The following is a 22,502-nucleotide window of genomic DNA, read 5'->3' as shown; positions in this document are numbered from 1 at the left end:
ATACTTAACCAGTGATTTCTCCAGGATTTTCACAAATATGATGTGTTCTGACTATTGGGGGGGGGGAGGGGTTTCAATGGTTATAAGGGGGGATGAATTTTTTTTATACTGTATATACTTGCTTAATGTGCTGGTAGATCTGGGTCTGTGCAGTCTTTTAGGAGCGATCAGGAGAACAAACAACACTGACCCTGATTAACAGGCACATTATGCTACAGCAGATCAGATTGTTGTTTGCAGTTTGCCTCAAGTTACAAGCGAGTATAGATTTTAATTAGAACAGAACACACTCCAACAAATGTCTATTGTACACTGTATACAATGGAACAACATCTAATGGCACAGACAGCAAATACCAAAAAATTACTTGTTTGCCATTGCATAAAATAATCAAATGCAGTTGGTAAATTTTTTTTAATAACCAGATAATCAATTAAGCAATATATACAAGATTACTTATACCAGCATTTTTCTAAAACAATTTCATTTACATTTAATGTCTGTGTAATAAAGAAAACTTGCACTGAAGAGGTTACCATTTTCTATACACATAGTATAGCACGTGTATGTAGATCTAAGATGCTAAGTTTAGTTTTAGTAAAATTACATCTAACAAGTCTCCACGAGGTTCTAAAATGGACAAAGTCTTCATAGACTGGTTCAATACATAGTGATGGCCTCTGAGTTTTCAACTTAATGTCATAAAGAGTCTAAAAAATTGCTAATTGTGATACAGACTACAAAGCCAATTTATATATGCCATATGGAGTATACAATAATGATTACAATATGCCATACAGTCTACAAAGCCAATTCATATATGCCATATGGAGTATACAATAACGATTACAATATAACATACAGTCTACAAAGCCAATTCATATATGCCATATGGAGTATACAATAATGATTACAATATGCCATACAGTCTACAAAGCCAATTCATATATGCCATATGGAGTATACAATAGGGATTACAATATGCCATAGTCTACAAAGCCAATTCATATATGCCATATGGAGTATACAATTGGGATTACAATATGCCATACAGTCTATAAAGCCAATTCAAATATGCCATATGGAGTATACAATAGGGATTACAATATGCCATAAAGTCTACAACGCCAATTACTGCATGCCTTACAGTCTACAAAGCCAATTAATGCATGCCATAAAAAGTCCACAAAGCCAATTACTATATGCCATACAAAGTTTACAAAGCCAATTACTATATGCCATACATAGTCTACCAAGCCAATTAATGCATGCCATACAAAGTCCACAAAGCTAATAACTATATGCCATACAAAGTTTACAAAGCCAATTAATATATGCCATACATAGTCCACAAAGCCAGCAACTAAATGCCATCAAGTCTACAAAGTCAATTAATATATGCCACACAAAGTCCACAAAGCCAATTACATGTTCTATATGCCATACAAACTCTAAAAGGCAATTACTACATGCCATACATAGTCTACAAAACCAATTACTGTATGACAAATTGAGTCTACAAAGCCAATTACTATATGCCATATAATGTCTACAAAGCCAATGAATGCTTGTCACACAAAGTCTACAAAGCTAATTACCATATGCCATGCAAAGTCTACAAAGCCAATTACTATATGTCATACAAAGTCTACAAAGCCAATTAATGCTTGCCATAGAAAGTCTACAAAGCCAATTAATGCTTGCCATACAAAGTCTACAAAGCTAATTAATGCTTGCCAGAGAAAGTCTACAAATCCAATTATTATATGCCATACAAAGTCTACAAGGCCAATTAATGCTTGCCATGCAAAGTCTACAAAGCCAATTACTATAAGCCATCAAGTCTACAAGGCCAATTAATGCTTGCCATACAAAGTCTACAAAGCTAATTAATGCTTGCCATAGAAAGTCTACAAATCAAATTACTATGTCATACAAAGTCTACAAGGCCAAGTACTATATGCCAAAGTTTACAAAGTCAATTACTATATGCCATACAAAGTCTACAAATCCAATTACTATATGCCATACATAGCCTATAAAGCCAATTAATATATGCCATATAGAGTACACAAAGCAGAATACTATATGAAATATAGTCTGTAAACCTGATGCAAATTGTATATATATATATTTATAATCATATACATATGCACCAGTGTAATTGGAGTAAAAGAAAAGAAACTATGTATGTTCTTGGTGTATATATAAGATACATCCAAATGTAAACAAATAGACCAGGATCTACCACCAAAAATGACAATAACAGGTCAGGGTCTATGCACTTCATTGTATTTATGAATTCAGGTGAGCAGAATGGAACACTGATAAATTTAATGGGGCACAAAGTACTGTGAAGATAGATCTGGTTCTAAGATGACTGAAGTTGGGTGCACAATCTGTGTGGGTGAATACAGTAAGGATTTGAATGTAACCTGATAATAAAGTCACTGTGACAGTCACAGTCATTCATCAACCATGTCAGTGGCCTTTGGGGTGACACTGATCTATTTCTGTAACTGACTGAACTGAAAGCATAATTTACCTGTTGCATCCTCAGACCCCGAAAGGCATGGTACATAATTTTAACATTACCTGGAACTTCTATGCACTGTTGTTCAGTTTATCATATTATGCCTTCACAGAATAGCATTACTGGAAAAGTCATTTTACTATAAAACATTTTACATAGACAGGTATGGAAAATGTATCTCTTGGTCTGCATAATTTACATAAAAACTTTGTGTTGCTGTGGTTGTTCTTTTTTTTGTAAACTAACAATATTTAACAATATTTATTCAGTTCAAATATATATATATATATATATATATATATATATATATATATATATATATATATATATATATATATATATATATATATATATATATTTATGGCATAGGTACTACACCCACAAAAACTGAATCTGAATTAAAACTATTATAAACTTTTCCATTAGTCATTTGAGGTCCTGTATATTATAAAACTTCACACATGACCCACTTCGTAACTCAATCCTGCCAACTAGTACTAATAAAAAGTGGGTAAAATACATTAGTAAAGCTTGTTTACAGTGAACTTAATAATCAAACTTAACTGACTGGAAAAACTATACCATACTGAAGTCACCCAGAAAATATAACACAGCCTTAGGGCTATCAATCCTATAAAGAAAGGGGACATTGGCAAAATATAACACTGCTTTAGGGCTATCAATCCTATAAAGAAAGGGGACATTGGCAAAATATAACACAGTTTTAGGGCTATCAATCCTATAAAGAAAGGGGACATTGACAAAATATAACACAGCCTTAGGGCTATGAATCCTATAAAGAAAGGGGACATTGGCAAAATATAACACAGCTTTAGGGCTATCGATCCTATAAAGAAAGGGGACATTGGCAAAATATAACACAGCCTTACAATTATCAATCCTACTGGGAAAGGGGACATTGACAAAATACAAAACAGCCTTAGGGCTATCAATCCTACTAAGGGGACATTGACAATACAAGGTACATGACCTGGTATTAACTTGTTGATATCCAATTACATGTCACTGTCATTAAAAATCAGACCTTGATCTATTACACTGCAAACACTAAAGTAAACTGCCATTCACTGCTTGTATATCTTACTTGTTAATTACATATTTTATTTTTAAAAATTACTACAATTCTTATAAGCACTGAATACAAATGACTGAGATGTATTTTGATGTACCAGTAATTCAAACTTTGTATTTTCAAGATGTACACAAGAATGGCTGTCTACAGCTGAAAGCAAAGGGAAATGTGCTTTATCAGAACAAGCCTACAGAATGGAATTCTTTTTCTGAAATTAAAGACAAGTGTTTAATGGAACCAGATGTCTCCCCTCTGACAATATGCTGAAGTACCCCTCCTTTATTGGACTTTCAAAATCTTGAACACAAAATTTTCATAGTAATGATTGTGTCACAACATTCCCTGCTAAAACTTATTTTCTGTCTCACCATGAATGTACAGCTAAGACACAAATTTAAAATACAGATGAATGTATGGATGCAGTGTAATTCCAAACCTTTTGAAGACAATGATTGAGTGTCTTCCAGATAAAGAACATATTCTGTGTAAAGCTACATGCATCCGCCATCCAGATCAACAAATATCTGTACCAAAATTAATGACCACAACTGTGTCTGGATAATTAACAAATAATGTACCTGTGCACAATGATAGTCATGCAACTCGTTTCAGAAACCTTTTTCTTAAATCTCACCAACCCACCAACACAGCTCAAATACAAATCATTGCGATGCTACTGTTTGTGACTAAGTTTTTACTTTAACCATTGCAAAAAGTTGGACCTACTTTGTGCCTACAGGTGAATACATTCACAGGATTCTCAATTATATTTCATACAGCATGTTTATTTATAGGCTGAACCTTGTTACTTTCATGGAATTAAAAAATCCATAAATTTAAAATGCAGAACATTCCATCATTCTTTGATGACAACAGATATCAAAGATACACAACTTTCTTCCCGTAAAACACTATGTGTACTGATTAATAACTTCGAACCTTTAAAATTACCTTAATATGAAGTAGCTAAAATATACCACCTTCATCGGAAATTATGATAGGAAATAAATTTTCTAATGGCAATGTCACTGATAGCCATTACTTACACGACTAGGGTTTGTAATTTTTACTATAAAACATGAACATGCAAATTCTTGTTTCTGTCCAGCACTAGCAAACACTGCATGCCTGAAATTTTATGATATTTAATGTGAAAGTACCACACTGATTTAATGTATATTTCAAGTAAATCTTTGGATGTTTTGACTGGATAAGTATAATGGTGTACTTTTGACTACTGCTACACCCTAAACTGCACTACAACCCATTATGTTAAGTAAATTTCCATTTCCTCTAAATTCGTATAAATCATCATCTGTAATTATCATAATTAAGTTTGGGCTTAAACATGACCTACACAGATCTTTAATGCTCTTCATGTTAAAATGTTTTCTGTATTTGGTCCAATTCAGCTGAGCAGTTTTGAGAAGTTGTTGTTTGAAGGTTTTTCTGTTGTTTATTGCAATGTCAATCGTTACTGATGGCTCTACATACCAGCATACATTCTGTTAAATGGAATAAAAGTCTATTAAGCAGTATATGTAATGAAGTCATTTTTAAAAAAATATATTTTTAGTAATGGTGGCCATATATGCTGATGGATAAACTTCATTTGAACAAATCTGAGATGCCTTGATGCAAGGATTGCCATTTAAAATCATATGCATTGGTCAAGTGATTTTTCATCAGAAGTTGTCAAGAGCGACTGAATAGATGGCATATAATGGACAATGGATCACACCATAACCTCAGATCAAACAATTGCTATGTTAGCGAGACAGTACACACAGTAATACAATTTGATCTGAATCTTACCATATGTCTGCAAAGGAGTAGTCCTGATACGCAAGTAACTTGACCCTTTGGTCAGCAATTTCTCCGGAGTCTTCGCTGCTGACAATGGAACCTGAATTGCCATGGTGACACCTAGGTATATGAGTTGTTCTTTCCCCATCAGATCAGAATAGCACCACATTTGCAGGGCTAAACCATGAAGCCTTCTCCATTGTGGAATTTACACTTTTTCCCTGCTAGATAAACTGAAAGTAAAAGATGAAGTTCAAACATATAATTATGTGCTCTCACAGAGATGTCATTTTAATGCACTTAATAAAAAAAACAGATGCATATAAAGCTTTTCAATATTTCTACAAGTTTTTCACTATTCCAACAAGCTTTTCACTATTTCTACAAACTTTTCCTTATTCCAGCAAGATTTTCATTATTCCAACAAGCTTTTCACTATTCCAACAAGCTTTTCACTATTTCCACAAGCTTTTCATTATTCCAGCAAGATTTTCATTATTCCAACAAGCTTTTCACTATTCCAACAAGCTTTTCACTATTCCAACAAGCTTTTCACTATTTCTACAAGCTTTTCATTATTCCAGCAAGATTTTCATTATTCCAACAAGCTTTTCACTATTTCTACAAGCTTTTCATTATTCCAGCAAGCTTTTCTTTATTCCAACAAGTTTTTCACTATTTCTACAAGCTTTTCACTATTCCAAAAAGCTTTTAACTACTTCTACAAGCTTTCCACTTTATCTACAAGGTTTCATCATTCCAACAAATTTTTCACTATTTCTACAAGCCTTTCACTATTTCTACAAACTTTCATTATTCCAACAAGATTTTCACTATACCAATAAGCTTTCACTATTTCAACAAACTTTTCACTATTTCTACAAGCTTTTCATTATTCCAACTAACTTTTCACTATTTCTACAAGCTTTTCACTATTCCAACTAGCTTTTCACTATTTCTACAAGCTTTCATTATTCCAGCAAGCTTTTCTTTATTTCAACAAGTTTTTCACTATTTCTACAAGCTTTTCACTATTCCAACAAGCTTTTCACTATTCCAACAAACTTTTCACTATTTCTACAAGCTTTTCATTATTCCGGCAAGCTTTTCTTTATTCCAACAAGTTTTTCACTATTTCTGCAAGCTTTTCACTATTCCAAAAAGCTTTTAGCTACTTCTACAAGCTTTCCACTTTATCTACAAGGTTTCATGATTCCAACAAATTGTTCACTATTTCTAAAAGCTTTTCACTATTTCTACAAACTTTCATTATTCCAATAAGCTTTTCACTATTCCAACAAGCTTTTCACTATTTCTACAAGCTTTTCACTATTCCATCAAGCTTTTCACTATTTCTACAAGCTTTTCACTATTCCAACAAGCTTTTCACTACCTATACAAGCTTGTCATTTTTTCTACAAGGTTTCATGACTCCAACAAGTTTGTCATTATTTACTACTTCTAAAAGCTTTTCAATATTCCAACAAGCTTTTCACTAATTCTACAAGCTTTTCGCTATTCCAACAAGCTTGTCACTATTTCTACATGCTTTCATTATTCCAACAAGCTTTCCACTATTTCTACAAGCTTTTCATTATTCCATCAAGCTTTTCACTATTCCAACAAGCTTTTTATTATTTCTACAAGCTTTTCACTATTACAACAAACTTTTCACTATTTCTACAAGGTTTTCACTATTCCAACCAGCTTTTCACTATTCCAAAAAGTTTTCCAATATTCCAACATGTTTTTCACTATTGCTACAAGTTTATCATTATTCCAACAAGTTTTTTACTATTCCAACAAGCTTTTCACTATTCCAAAATGTTTTCCAATATTCCAACAAGCTTTTCACTATTCCATCAAACTTTTCTCTATTTCTACAAGTTTTTCACTATTCCAACCAGCTTTTCATTATTCCAAAAAGTTTTCCAATAATCCAACAAGCTTTTCACTATTGCTACAAGTTTTTTATTATTCCAACAAGTTTTTCACTATTTCTATAAGCTTTTCATTATCCCAAGAAGCTTTTCTTGATTCCAAAAAGCTTTCCGTTAATCCAACAAGCTTTTCACTATTTCTACAAGCTTTTCATTATTCCAACAAGTTTTTCACTATTTCTACAAGCTTTCATTATTCCAACAAACTTTTCACTATTTCAACAAGCTTTTTATTATTCCAAATATGTTTACACCATTCTACAAGTTTTCATTATTCCAACAAGCTTTCCACTACTCCAACAAGTTTTTCACTGTTTCTACATGCTTTTCATTATTCAAACAAGCTTTTCACTATTCCAACAATCTTTCCACTATTCCAACAATCTTTTCACTATTCCAACAAGCTTTTCACTAACTTTTCACTACTCCAACAAGTTTTTCACTATTTCTACAAGCTTTTCATTTTTCCAACAAGCTTTTCACTACTCCAACAATGTTTTCACTATTCAAAACAGCTTCTTTTCTCACTTTCTGCCTTGTGATGTCCTTTTCAAGAAAAACACTCTACCCAGGCTAAACTGTTTCTTCAACTTGTCATGAACTCTCCATTCTGAACTGTGAACCAACAACACTATAATGTCATCATGGTGTCCTGATGTCACTCAGCCCCATGATTGTCGGTCAGTCTCAATGTTGTAATTGCATTATGTATACATGGAGAAAAAATCGAATGCTGAGAAGCACATACAAAAATTTGTAGATCATGCCATTATACACTTAATCCTGTTAGTAGTGTTTGCTTAGCTCTCATGGTGATTTCTTTCTTACTGTACTGATTATATGCTTTTTGTTGCTGTTGTTATAGAGTTTAACGCCATTTTTCAGCATGAGATAGGCTATACATGGCCAGTATTAATGGTAGAGGAAGAACCCAGGAAAACTCCAGAAAGAACCACTAACCCACGAGAAGCTACCAGCAAGCTTTCTCACATTTCCACATTGGCCGAGCCCGAGACTCGAACCCACGCAGACAGAGGTGAGATGGCAGTGATCCATGATGAAGAGCGCTTTAGACCACTCGGCCAGATTATACGCTTTTATCACATTCAAGTTTGTTTTGAAGTTGATTCCAATAGGTACCCCTGCTCTTTGCATCTAGTCTCTTTCTTTGATTATATTAAATTGACATGTCACATAGTATTTCTAGTAAAGTGGACATCTCTTCTAGCATTGTTAATTGGACATCTATTCAAAAATTAAGTGGACATATATTCATGTATGTTAAGTAGACATACCTTCTAGCATTGTTAAATGGACATCTATTCTAGTACTTTTAAGTGGACATCTACTCTAGTACTGTTAAGTAGACATATATTCTAGTATTGTCAAGTGGACAACTAATCTAGTATTGTTAAGTGGACATATATTCTAGTATTGTCAAGTGGACAGCTAATCTAGTATTGTTAAGTGGACATATATTCTAGTATTGTCAAGTGGACAACTAATCTAGTATTGTTAAGTGGACATATATTCTAGTATTATTAAGTTGACATCTTCTCTAGTATTTTTTAGTGGACATCTATTCTAGTATTGTTAAATGGACATACATTCTAGTACTGTTAAGTGGACATCTATTCTAGAATTGATAACTGGACATCTATGCCACAATCATTTTCTGGAAGAAATGCAATGCATTAGTTTTTTATCTTAGGAACTGTTTGTGTGATAAATGTTCATTTTACACATTTAAGCAAATATGAACCAACTTTATGCATTCAAATAATTAACTGCATATGGAATCTACAAAACCCAGAGTACTGACTGTATTCAGTATTTAACGTGCTGTATGAAATCTCATAATTTTCATGCACACAAAGATTTTGCAAATATATTATTTCAAGAAATGGTAAAAAATTTATTCATCTAAAATGGAACTCAATGAGTATTACCATAAGAAAATCACAAAATTTTAACGTCCGAAATAATTAAAATGACTAAAATATTAAGATTCAAAGTTTGCTGAATTAAAAAAGTCTAGAAATATTTACCTTTGCCAATTTCCAAATGTTATGGTTTAAAATAACTTTTTTCCATGCTGTCAGTTATAGCCCAATATAAAATTGTTTACCCATTACTTCTATTCTGCTGCCAAAAAATAATCTGAAACTAAAATTTAAATCACTTATGATAAAAGCTTTATGTATTCCTTCATGAAGTTAGTAGTTAAATGTCATATGCTTGACTTTCTAATACTCAATCTACAGAACTGTGTTGAATTTTGACAGTTCTAGGTCACAATGGCTCAGTGGTCACCATGCCAGATTCAAGACCCAAAAGCGTCAAATCTCACCATCAGATCAGCCCATGTTGGTTAGTGTGGCATGTCTCTTGGCAAAAAACACTTGACCCCAATGACTTCCATTGATAAGTGGAATAGTACCACAGGAAATGCTGGCCCTTATCATTTGGATAATGTCTAATCAAATTCTAATTAATTTTACAACAGGAAATGCTGCTTTCATTTATTTTCACATTGTGTGTTAATTTATGTAACATTTCCTGACCATCAGATTATAATTTATTAAAATAGTTTAAGATATTTAAATGTCTTTCTTTAAGACTACTAGTACACTAAATTTAAACCGCACACAACTACTTTACAACATGTAGTCTTCTCATGATATTCAACATATAAATAAGGACTCTTATGTCCAGTTCTCCTTGGCAGAAGCTTTACTGACATTGCAATTACTTTGGAATCCATATGCATGTCCATCAATGTCTGTTCCTCCAATAGCCAAAATAGAATTTATAAAAAAAAGAAACATAAAGAAAGAAAGAAAACAAGAGTCCCTCTAAGGGACTGATGCTCTACTGGATGAAAAGAATTTCCAGGAATTCAAGACAATTTCTTCTATAGCTGTTGAGTGTTGAAACCATCTCTAAAATTTGTCAGCAACCAAAATATTTTCAATTTAGCTACAGTGGTGCACATATGAGATGTCAGACTGGCATCATTTTCATATAGGACAAGGCAGACATAATTGAATACATTTTGGTGAAAACCCCATATCAAACTGATCATCCTTTCAAGGGGAGTAATGACAACATTATTTTTAAGACGGTCATTGTGGCAGCCATATTGGATGTACGATTGTCACCATTTTCATGTAAGAGCAACTACTGGTGAAAACACAATTGGCCGAGTGGGATGACAGTAGAGATAACAATATTTTCAAGATATGACTTTCCATTAATGAGTGGCAATAACAAGATTTCAAGATGGCTGCTATGGTGGTCATACAGGATTAGCCCCATTTTTGCTTATGAAGTTGTGGCCATACTGGATGTCATATCAGCACTATTTTTACTGGATATGAACTGGTCATGTTAAGCAGTATTCTGGTGAAAACCCCGTGCCATTATGACTTTCTGTTAAGGCAGACTTGTAATTAGATTTTAAGATGGCTGCCATTAGGCCCTACTGGATTATTGTCAGATTGGCACTATTTTTATTGATTACCAGCCAGATCTTATAAGAAGTCTTTTAGTGAAACTCCCATGAAAATCTTTTAAAAGCTAAACCTCCAAGAGACAGAAAGTCTCTTCATCATTGCGTTTTTCACCAGAAGACTAATTATTTTAACTGGTTGGTCCTAAATGAAGACAGTGCTGATCTGATATCAAATGCGGCTGTCATCATGATAGCAGTCATCACTACTAAATCTAAATGGAAAGTCATATTGCCAAACTGATGACTAGTGTGTCCTAATGAAAATAAAATGTCATATTGGCACAGATTTCATGCAAAACTGATGACTAGTGTGTCCTGATGAAAATGGAATGTCATATTGGCACTAGATTTCATGCAAAACTGATGACTAGTGTGTCCTGATGAAAATGGAATGTCATATTGGCACTAGATTTCATGCAAAACTGATGACTAGTGTGTCCTGATGAAAACAGAATGTCATATTGGCACTAGATTTCATGCAAAACTGATGAATAGTGTGTCCTGATGAAAATAGAATGTCATATTGGCACTAGATTTCATGCAAAACTGATGAATAGTGTGTCCTGATGAAAATGGAATGTCATATTGGCACTAGATTTCATGCAAAACTGATGACCAGTGTGTCCTGATGAAAATGGAATGTCATATTGGCACTAGATTTCATGCAGAACTGATGACTAGTGTGTCCTGATGAAAATGGAATGTCATATTGGCACTAGATTTCATGCAAAACTGATGACTAGTGTGTCCTGATGAAAATGGAATGTCATATTGGCACTAGATTTCATGCAAACCTGATGACTAGTGCGTCTTGATGAAAATGGAATGTCATATTGGCACTAGGTTTCATGCAAACCTGATGACCAGTGTGTCCTAATGAAAATGGAATGTCATATTGGCACTAGATTTCATGCAAAACTGATGACTAGTGTGTCCTGATGAAAATGGAATGTCATATTGGCACTAGATTTCATGCAAACCTGATGACCAGTGTGTCCTAATGAAAATGGAATGTCATATTGGCACTAGATTTCATGCAAAACTGATGACTAGTGTGTCCTGATGAAAATGGAATGTCATATTGGCACTAGATTTCATGCAAACCTGATGACCAGTGTGTCCTAATGAAAATGGAATGTCATATTGGCACTAGATTTCATGCAAAACTGATGACTAGTGTGTCCTGATGAAAATGGAATGTCATATTGGCACTAGATTTCATGCAAACCTGATGACCAGTGTGTCCTGATGAAAATGGAATGTCATATTGGCACTAGATTTCAACCAAAACTGATGACCAGTGTGTCCTGATGAAAATGGAATGTCATATTGGCACTAGATTTCAACCAAAACTGATGACTAGTGTGTCCTGATGAAAATGGAATGTCATATTGGCACTAGATTTCAACCAAAACTGATGACCAGTGTGTCCTGAAGAAAATGGTGCTGATCTTGCATTCAATATGGCCACCAGAATGACTAATTTGAAAATCTTATTGTCAATAAGTGTTTGTAACTCAAATGCAAGCCATTTAAAAAGTTTAGTCAGGATGTCTGATATAAATGTCAATTTACTGTGTCAAAACAGTTTTCATTCTTTCAGTGATCCTTTCAAAACTATGGTATATATGTAGCAGCATTTAACTGCATCTCAGCACAATACATTCAAAAAGGGCAACACACATTATACAGTGTATTGTAAATGTACACATCTTCTGTTGATGACTATAATATTCTAGTAAACCAAATTTCACAACATTCACAAGATTTGTAATTATATCACATGCAGCTGCAATACAAAAAGGGCAATAACTCTAAAAGCAAAATTATTTATCAATGTGAGCATCTTCAGATGATGATAAAATGTTATATTGTGGGTTCCAGGAGGCAGAATAGGCCAGGTGCACTATTCTGTATGTTGTAAATGGTGGCTAACAGACACAAAAGCATCAGAATAGTTAGCATTCTGAGCTCATTGACATTGTACAGGTTCAAATCCTACAGCCTTCATCATCATACATACTTTGTCAATATGTGCATCTTCACATGATCATCATAATATTTACCATGGACATGAGGAATCCTAGATACCCACAATTCTATCATAATATTAACCATGTTTCATGGACACCAATTTATGTTTTTAAAAAACTGCTTCCTCCTTTGGTGTGAGAAACATCAATATACAATTTACACAAATGACAAACAAATTTCTCTGCTAGGCAGTCTTCAACCCACCCACCCACCAAGTCTTCGCTTTACTCTTCTAGTCTCATACCCTACCTGAAAATGTCGAAAAAGAAAGTGATTTCTTAAAATTTAAAAAATATATTACCAAAGAAAGTAATAGCATTCCATTCCTTCTTGTTCTCTTTCTTGTGATTGCAAATATGTTATTCTTCATACTAGGTCAAAAAGCAATGTAGTGACCTTGAGAAAGGTCATTTACAACAATCATGTCATACCTAATCCCTTATGCAACCATGGGGTTGAAGCAGAAGGTGCATAGCATTTGCAAAATCTATTTTAGTCTTAATGAAATGTTCATTCCTGTCTCAACACTCTTCTTTTTAGCTCCCCTGAACTATAACAATCTGAATTGCCGCCATATTGGTTTTCGTTTATCTCGATCATCGGTTATCTTGACGCTTTTTGGCAAACCCCTAGGCCGGCGACATAACCGGGTTCAACTGTACTTTATGTTGTTTCAAAGTACATTTAGGATAAAAGGCATTTGAACTAATGTTCCTTCCTTTGATGCTAAATATAATGGTATTAATTTTTTTGTTTTGTTTTGTTTTGTTTATCTCAGACAGAACAATGATCAATTGATAATAATGTACGTGCATTACGTACAATGATATTCTTTCTGAAGTTTGGTATCCATCCTTTACCTTGAATATCTGATTTTTCCTGTTTCAAACCAATAATCTTTATTTATCAGAAGATCATAATTTTTTCTTCTTCTTTTCCGATGCTTGTCATGTTTGACTAATTTCTGCCATTATATTTGTAGTGACAAGGGTCTTTTCTAATGTTGTGAGCTTGTATTCCAGCTCCTTTTGCAAAATTTGGTAAATATGGGCATGTTTAAACTAAATAAAGTTAACATTGTACATTCTGATTACAGTGTATGTGACACCATTGTCCTGAAGAAATGAAGATAAACATTTGAGCAGAAATGGTAAAATTACATGACTTGTATTTAAGCAGGTATGGTTTGATTACAAGACAAAAAAATTCACCTTTGACTTTGAGTGTTAACTTGAGCTGAAATAAGTAACTAACATTCAAATAACTTTTGTCACACAGAAAATTGGTATATGAATATTTGTTTGTTCACCCAGCAAGTTTGGCACCATTTTGAAAGAAGCAAATTGTAAGCTATACAAAGTTAAATTAGCTAACAATGGAAATGCTTCAAACTTAAATCACCTAAACTTCAAAACACCCACTCACAAGAAAATGTCAAGATTCTGATGAGTCCCATTGCTCACAACATCGCCATTTCCATTTACCATTATACAGGTAATGTTGATGATAGTGTGTAGGATGATACAGAATGTGATACAGAATGATATGTAAAGTTTCATGGCAATCAACCAAGCAATTTAACAACAATAAACTTGTGATAATGGACAGATGGACTAAAAACCATCCTATAGGCTCTCCAAGACTATGACCGGCAAAGCTAATAAAAACAGCATTCAGTCCAAAGAACAAAACAAAAGGTAATCAGATTATCTTAACTATTAAAGTACAATGCAAATTATTAAAGAGAACAAATTTAGTGTAGGTTTGCTTAGGTTTTGTGGGGTTTAATGCCATATTTCAGTACAAGATAGGTTATACATGGTGACCAGTTTATTGGTTGGAGGGAGAACTCGGAAATAACCACAGACCCACAAGAAGCTACTGGCAAGGTCTCTCACATACCCATATTGGACAAGCCGAGACACAAATTTGCACATAGATAGATGAGATGTGAGTGATCTGTAAAGATGAGTACTTCAGACCACTGAAGGGCAGAGGGGGGGGGGGCTTATGTGTAAATAGAATAACATTTCCACAATGAGAAGCCAGTCAAAGGTGGCATAACAGAAAACTACTGTAATGACTGCACTAAACACAACTGCAAAACCTTCATTAATTAAGGTATATATTCATATTACAGTGATGAACTACATTTAGTTACACATGGTACAAAACTTTATGTGTCCCTACAAAAGCAGTGAGATGTTTGATTTTCACAACTAGTGAGAATGAGACACACAACACTGTGTCAACATTCAGTGTCCACCTTTGATCTACATGTTAATTACTCTTCCTATTGTTATGTATATTTAATTTAATTGTTTGTTTCTTAGCTAAAAAAAATTTTTATTTCATTACATGCTATTGTAATGTAACGTTGTATACTGGACTTGACCTTTCCAAAATTGAGTTCATTTCTACTTGACCTGATTGACATTTAAAAAAAAAAAAAATTATTTGATTTTATGTCAACAACTAATACATAGCTAAATTAGTCTCTATGTTTATGAGCTTAATATCAGAATTATTATTAATAGAAGTAAAATATGTTTATTTGGGTCAGGGTTTTGGACTTTCCTAAGTGAATTTTACAGGTTATGGTTTTGATTTTGTAAACATCAGGATCATTCTTGAAGGTTATTTTCCATTAGGTAATGTTTTTGTATTTTTAGAAAATGCTAATTGTGACCTGAGATCAAGTAGAGAATTTTATAATCTTGTAATTGTGAGAACTTGGTCATTTGTGCTTTAACATCATGCTCTTTCAAGTTGTATTATGTTGTGACCAGTTTGGGCAGAATTGAATGTTTTTTAAATTATTGAATTCAAGTGATTATTTTCTCTGGAAATACAAATGTGCTCTGATAAAATTCTTGGATAAAGACATTCACTGGAATTTATACTGAATTCAAACCTGGAATTATATTACTGTGATTCAACAAAAGACTGTTGACACATCAGCAATCTAACAGCTATAACAGACATGTCATCTCCTTCAACTGTGGGATTTCTTTGGGACTTTTACTGAATTTTATTCAGGACTTTAAATTACTAGGACTTGTGTCTGCAATTCTTGGATTTTTTTGGGATTTAATTCGCAATACCATAAGTTCTTTTTTTCTCCTTTTCACTTTGTATTCTAGAGAAATAAATATATTTCTTACATTTTACAGAGCTTGTTGTCTTTCACTCTTTTCTGTTACTTATTTTAAGAGCATAGACTCAGAACACTAGCACAAAGAAAACGTGTGTACAGGTGTGTACTGCAAAATCCAGGCTGCTGCATTTTATCATGGTAGCAAGAATATGTCAGAATATCAGAGTAAAAAAGGAAAGAAAACAAAATTCCTACACAGATACATATATATAATAAGCTAGGTGACATCAGTCATAAATAGAGGGCTGATACACCAACTAGGTTAAGATATCTTGGGGCACTGATTATATCTGCAAATGTAATGGTGTTTCAGTTTCAGTTCATACCTGCAGAATCTGAATGTTTGTCTGGCTAGCAGTCATTGATCAAACAATTAAATCCTTCATGCCTTGCAGAATTTCAATATGTCACTGGGTGCAAGTTAACAAGTGAATATAATATGAAGGATTGCATATTAAGCATATACAAACTGATATTATTTCCTATTAGTTCAATGTACAATAATAGCTCCAGGAATGAAACAGTCACATAGATAACACCTTGGTGTTTTCAATATCACACCCATCCATGTACATAAAACTATAAAAAAAACAGAAAACTTTAAAACATGCCACTGGCAATTAGATCAAATTTAAACTTCATTTCAGTCGAAAGGCATATAACATAATCAGTGGCATAGCAAGAAATTCTGGGCTTCAACCCCCCAACTCCCCATAAAAAATTTTCTGGGTCCCCCTCTCAATAAAAAAGGTTGCTTGATGGGAATTTTTGGGCCCTAAACTTGGGAGGGGGGAAGGTGGTGGGTGGAGTTGCTTGGACAGTCTCTATACCACTGAATGCTACCAGTCAATAATATGTCAGTCCTTGTGTACATCATAGGTGGATATAATGTGGACAAAACACCCCCACCCACAACAATTTTATTGAAAGTTTATTAATTTTGTCACACCATCACCTCCCCATATATGCCAACCATAACATGTAGCATACAATTGTGCGTTTAATTCTGAGCTGTATACTAGATACCTAGGGTGCATGTTGATTATTTGTTGCATGCTAATTGGTCATAATTTTAGCAGCATAATTACACAGGGAGATGAACTACTGATAATATAATAGACATGAGACAGCACTTTGTGGTTATGTTTAAAATGGTGTTTGACAAAGTATTGCAGAAATAAGTTTAACTTTTTCTGAAAACAATTATGCCTCCATTTATCTCTGTGCTGTATTAATGACCTTAATATGAATAAATTAATTAACCACTCAGAAAGTATGAACATTGTACCAAGATAAATATTGTATATCAAACCTCTACAAGATATATACTTTCCCCTTAGTATGACTCATTAGGCAATAATTAAATCTTGGTATGACTCATTAGGCAATTATTAGATCTTAGTATGACAAAATTAATTATGCTCTTGTTAATTATGAGACTTATAGTCTGAATAAATACTCGGAACAAAATAAAAAGTGTTATTTATTATAAAATGTAATATTTTTGATGCAGATAAAATTATATCAAGTCCAGCAAAGTCCACATCCAAAATCCATTTTCAAGACCTAGTAACTAATCTTGTATGCTTATTTTCAAAATTAGTGAAGACAAATTGTGATTACTTTATATGCACTTATCAACAGTAATAACACATCACATTTTAAAACTATTTGTAATGTTGTAATGTTCATGCTCATCCAATTTCAACATATCACAAGGAAATGGGTAAACAAAGAAACTAACAAAGGGCAGAATAAAATATCCAAAAGTATATCATTATGATAATCATGGAATATTGAACAGAACAAAGTTTTATTTTCCAAATACACATGCAGTTACTCAGTCATACTTGGTATGAAAATACTGAAGGGCAAGTGTGCACCTGTTTTCTATATAGACTTATTGTCGTGTTCATACTTATCCAGATTGGACAATGTGTGTATGTATGTATGTATGTATGTATGTATGTATGTATGTATGGATGGATGCATGCATGCATGTATGTATTCATCAATTAGTGAGCTGGTTTAGTTTGCCTTATGTCTAACATAACTTGAAACGTGTCTATACCAATTACTGTCATAACTTGAACTCTGTCTATACCAATTACTGAATATAGGATTCAGCCATTGGGATTTCAGATCCAGGATTCAGCCATTGTGACTGGGAAAATGGAAGGAGGCTTTGTCTGGTATTGTCTGTTGAATACCAATTAGGAAAGGGTGATTGTTCATATGTTTCAAGAGTACAATTATTAGTGTAATTAAGGAATGTTTTGATTTTTGTTACCGATACAAGTCCAAGTTTTCCATATCTTATGACTTTTCCCTTGCATCACATGCAATCCCATGTCTTTACCCTGATATCACATGCAATCCCATGACTTTACACTCATATCACATTGAATCCCATGATTTTACCCTGATATCACATGCAATCCCATGACTTTACCCTGATATCACATGCAATCCCATGACTTTACCCTGATATCACATTGAATCCCATGACTTTACCCTGATATCACATGCAATCCCATGACTTTACCCTGATATCACATGCAATCCCATGACTTTACCCTGATATCACATGCAGTCCCATGACTTTACACTCATATCACATTGAATCCCATGATTTTACCCTGATATCACATGCAATCCTATGACTCTACCCGCATATTACATGCAATCCCATGACTTTACACTCATATATAGATATGTGTGTAATACATGCATATATATGTATATGTATGTGTGTAGTCCCTACATATATAGGTATGTGTAGCCCATCCAAATATAGGTATGTGAGTAGTCCCACCATATATAGGTATGTTTGTAGCCCCTCCATATATAGGTATGTGTATAGTCCCTCCATATTTAGGTATGTGTGTAGTCCCTCCATACATAGGTATGTGTGTAGTCCCTCCATATATAGGTATATGTGTAGTCCCTCCATATATAGGTATGTGTGTAGTCAATTTAGTAAAACCAGACTGCACCACAATATGTTAATTAATTTTGATAACCAAAATCTTAGTTGATACAAATAAATGTTCATTAGGGGCTGAGTGCCAGAACAGTCCTAGTGTAAAGTTACTATTTATGCTGCAGTTAACTGTTAAGGCAGACTTAAGACAGATAAAAGGTTATAAAATTACACATTTATCAGGAAGTTCAAGTTGAATACAAATGACTATATTGATTCAAACTTAACAGAAATGGGTACATGTATATTGATTCAATGTCATATCATAAGGCTGGTAGTACTGTATAAACTCATAAAAATGAAGTCCAACTACAGGTAGAAACAAAATAGACCCTGATCAACTATCACGGAATTTACTTGCAAATCAGGGTCTATTTTATTTGTTCTACATGAGCAAAAGGTACTGAGATTTCTTTATAAATTATTTCTGTTGCTAAGTATTAGTATCATTATGGTATGGGTATTTCTATCAAAATAAACTGGAGAGGTCATTTATCATTTTGAAACAGTACATACTTTCAAAACAAAATGTATTTTATATTGAAACCATTACAATGTAGTCATTTTAATCATGGCTTCTTTAAGTTTCCCATCAAATACCATCTTCTGAATGGTAGCTGAAAACAAATTAGCTTTCAGTAGCACTTTCAGAACTTTATGTGGCTCTATCATGCCAAGAAAAGTACAGTAAACACCTCTCCCCAAGGATAGTTGTTGTTGTTGTTCTAGGGTTTAATGCCATTTTTCAGCACAAGATAGGCTATACATGGCTGCCAGTATAACTGGTGGGGGAAGAACCCTGGAAAACCCAGGGAAGAACCACCGACCCACGAGAAGCTACTGGCAAGCTTTCCCACATACCCATGCTAGCCGAGCACTGGACTCAAACCCACGCAGACAGAGGTGAGATGGCAGTGATTCAGAACAGTAAGCGCTTTAGACCACTCGGCCACTTCTCCCCAAGGACACAATGGGGCAACCTACCCAGGTTGGCCTGAGCAAAATCAAACCATCAACCCATGGATCAAAAGTCCAACACTACCAACTGTGCCACAGCAGTTCTCTGGGAGACAGAAGATTCTATAGATTAAACTACTATGACTCACAGGACACTACGAAGTGAACTGTAAATCTCTCTTCCATCACAAGAATTTGATAATATTTAAAATACTGAAACCATCCAAACATACAGTATGTACAAAATTATTTTTAACCATAAACTAATTATAAATCATTTAACAACAATGGATATAGGGATTCAGAATGTTTAAGGTTCTAGCACAATTTTAAGCATATGTTTGAAAACAAAAACAATACAGTCCATGCACAATTAAACATCCACCTTATTACACACCATTCCCATACCTGAAGCCTAATGCACTAATTTTGAAAGACATGAAACTTAATGAATTCGGATGTACTGCATCTGTGTAGTTGGTCTACATCCCCAAGCCTGCTGGGTTATGTGTCAGGTCTATTCTACATCCACAGGCCTGTGGGGTTGATGTGTTTGCATCAGGTCTGTACCTACATGCCCAGGCCTATGGGGTTGATGTGTGTGCATCAGGTCTGTACCAACATGATTGGGCCTGTGGGGTTCATGTGTGTACATCAGGTCTATTCTACATCCATGGCATGCAGAGTTGGTGTGTGTTCATTGGGTCTATTCTACATCCATGGCATGCAGGGTTGATGTGTGTTCATTGGTCTATTCTACATCCATGGCATGCAGGGTTGATGTGTGTTCATTGGGTCTATTCTACATCCATGGCATGCAGGGTTGATGTGTGTTCATTGGGTCTATTCTACATCCACGGCATGCAGGGTTGATGTGTGTTCATTGGGTCTATTCTACATCCATGGCATGCAGGGTTGGTGTGTGTTCATTGGGTCTATTCTACATCTCTAAGCCTGCAGGGGCATGATAGATCAAGGACTGATAATGAAATGCAAATATTATGCAGTGAATACCTGTAACCATCAACTTCCAAAACAAGATAATCTTTCTATCTCAGATATTGAGACTGAAACCATTGGTGCAAAATTGTTCTCATTCTTGTATATGACAAGTTTAACTGGGCTTAAAAAGTTTTGAAAACAAGGATTTTATTTTACCTTTCTTTACCCAAGTATATGTGCACATCCATAATAGTTAAAAATTAAATCAGGTAGATAGCATAATAAGTATAGTGATGATGTACAATCCAGTTTCATTTGTCCAAATTACATCCATCTGACCATCTACGTAAGAAGCAATTCAGTGGATATGAACTCAGAACATTATTCCAAGTGCTTCCTGTACTAAATATCCTGGTCACTATGTCCAGCCTATCATTAGATGAAACATGCAATTAAGCCCACCAAAAACAGACTAAAACCATATCTTTCTCATGAAAATTGGTACTTGAATGTATTTGGGTGTTTAAGTCTGATTTTGGTGGACTTTAAACAGAGAATATGAAAAAGAAATCGCAAGTATTACAGTGGGCTTCATTCCACTATTAAAATTAAAATATGCTAGAAATGCTATGACTTCTATTTTTATTCTTCCAATCACTTTTAAAATGTTTGCTTAACATGCTCAATGAAATATACAGCATGCTCTCCAAAATATACTAGTTCAACCTCTGCTTAGTATTTGGGACCCAATTTTATATGTCCATGTGATAGATTTTATATGTCCATGTGATACATTTTATATGTCCATGTGATACATTTTATATGTCCATGTGATACATTTTATATGTCCATGTGATAGATTTTATGTGTCCATGTGATACATTTTATATGTCCATGTGATACATTTTATATGTCCATGTGATAGATTTTCTTAGGAAATAATCATGTTTACTTTTACCACAGACCTTATATGTCAACTACAAAGCAACATTCTATAACTTAAAAACATACTTAGGATTGCTGGTTTGGTCATCTGACCGAGTTTAATATTACCAAATGGATGGATGGAACTGATGGAAAAGTGTAATGACTTAAATATTTTTGGTAGGAGATACACTTGTATTTATTATTTTCAGTTAATGAAGATACAATTTATTTGGTACAGTACATGATAAATACTGCAAAACTGTTCCCAAAGAGAATAATGTTTATCAGTTTAGTAACTAATTTTGACCCAAATATCCTTGTAAAAAAGTTGATGAAAAAAAAACCACCAAGCATTCTGTCGTCAAAGAACATAGATCAAATGCATTTTATAAAGGGTTTAGCAATCAGACCAACAATGTGAAATTACTGTAATTATGTCCATAAATGCCCAAATGGCACTGATATTTGGGAATCAAAACTAAGCTTAAAGTCACATGACTAGTGTAATTAAAATCAATAATGATTGTTTGAGAACCGAAATTAAGCTTAAAAGCACTTGTCTAGTGTAATTAAAATCAATAACGATTGTTTGAGAACCGAAATTAAGCTTAAAAGC

General features: G+C 33.9%; 1 protein-coding gene across 1 annotated transcript in view; it reads right to left on the bottom strand.

Annotated features, from left to right (window-relative positions):
* Positions 1 to 22,502, bottom strand: part of LOC149808015 (uncharacterized) — a 111,783-nt gene that overhangs the window by 67,317 nt on the left and 21,964 nt on the right. Inside the window, exon 2 of the mRNA XM_089972536.1 lies at positions 5,442 to 5,665. Coding sequence (XP_089828662.1) covers positions 5,442 to 5,601 — 160 coding nt within the window. The 5' untranslated portion in view covers positions 5,602 to 5,665. The remainder of the gene's footprint in view (positions 1 to 5,441; positions 5,666 to 22,502) is intronic.

This window comes from Sinohyriopsis cumingii, chromosome 1 (assembly GCF_028554795.1).
Source record: "Sinohyriopsis cumingii isolate HCF-2022 chromosome 1, ASM2855479v2, whole genome shotgun sequence".
Taxonomy (NCBI): domain Eukaryota; kingdom Metazoa; phylum Mollusca; class Bivalvia; order Unionida; family Unionidae; genus Sinohyriopsis; species Sinohyriopsis cumingii.
Note: the sequence above shows the minus strand (reverse complement) of the source record. Positions and strands in the feature narration are given on the sequence as shown.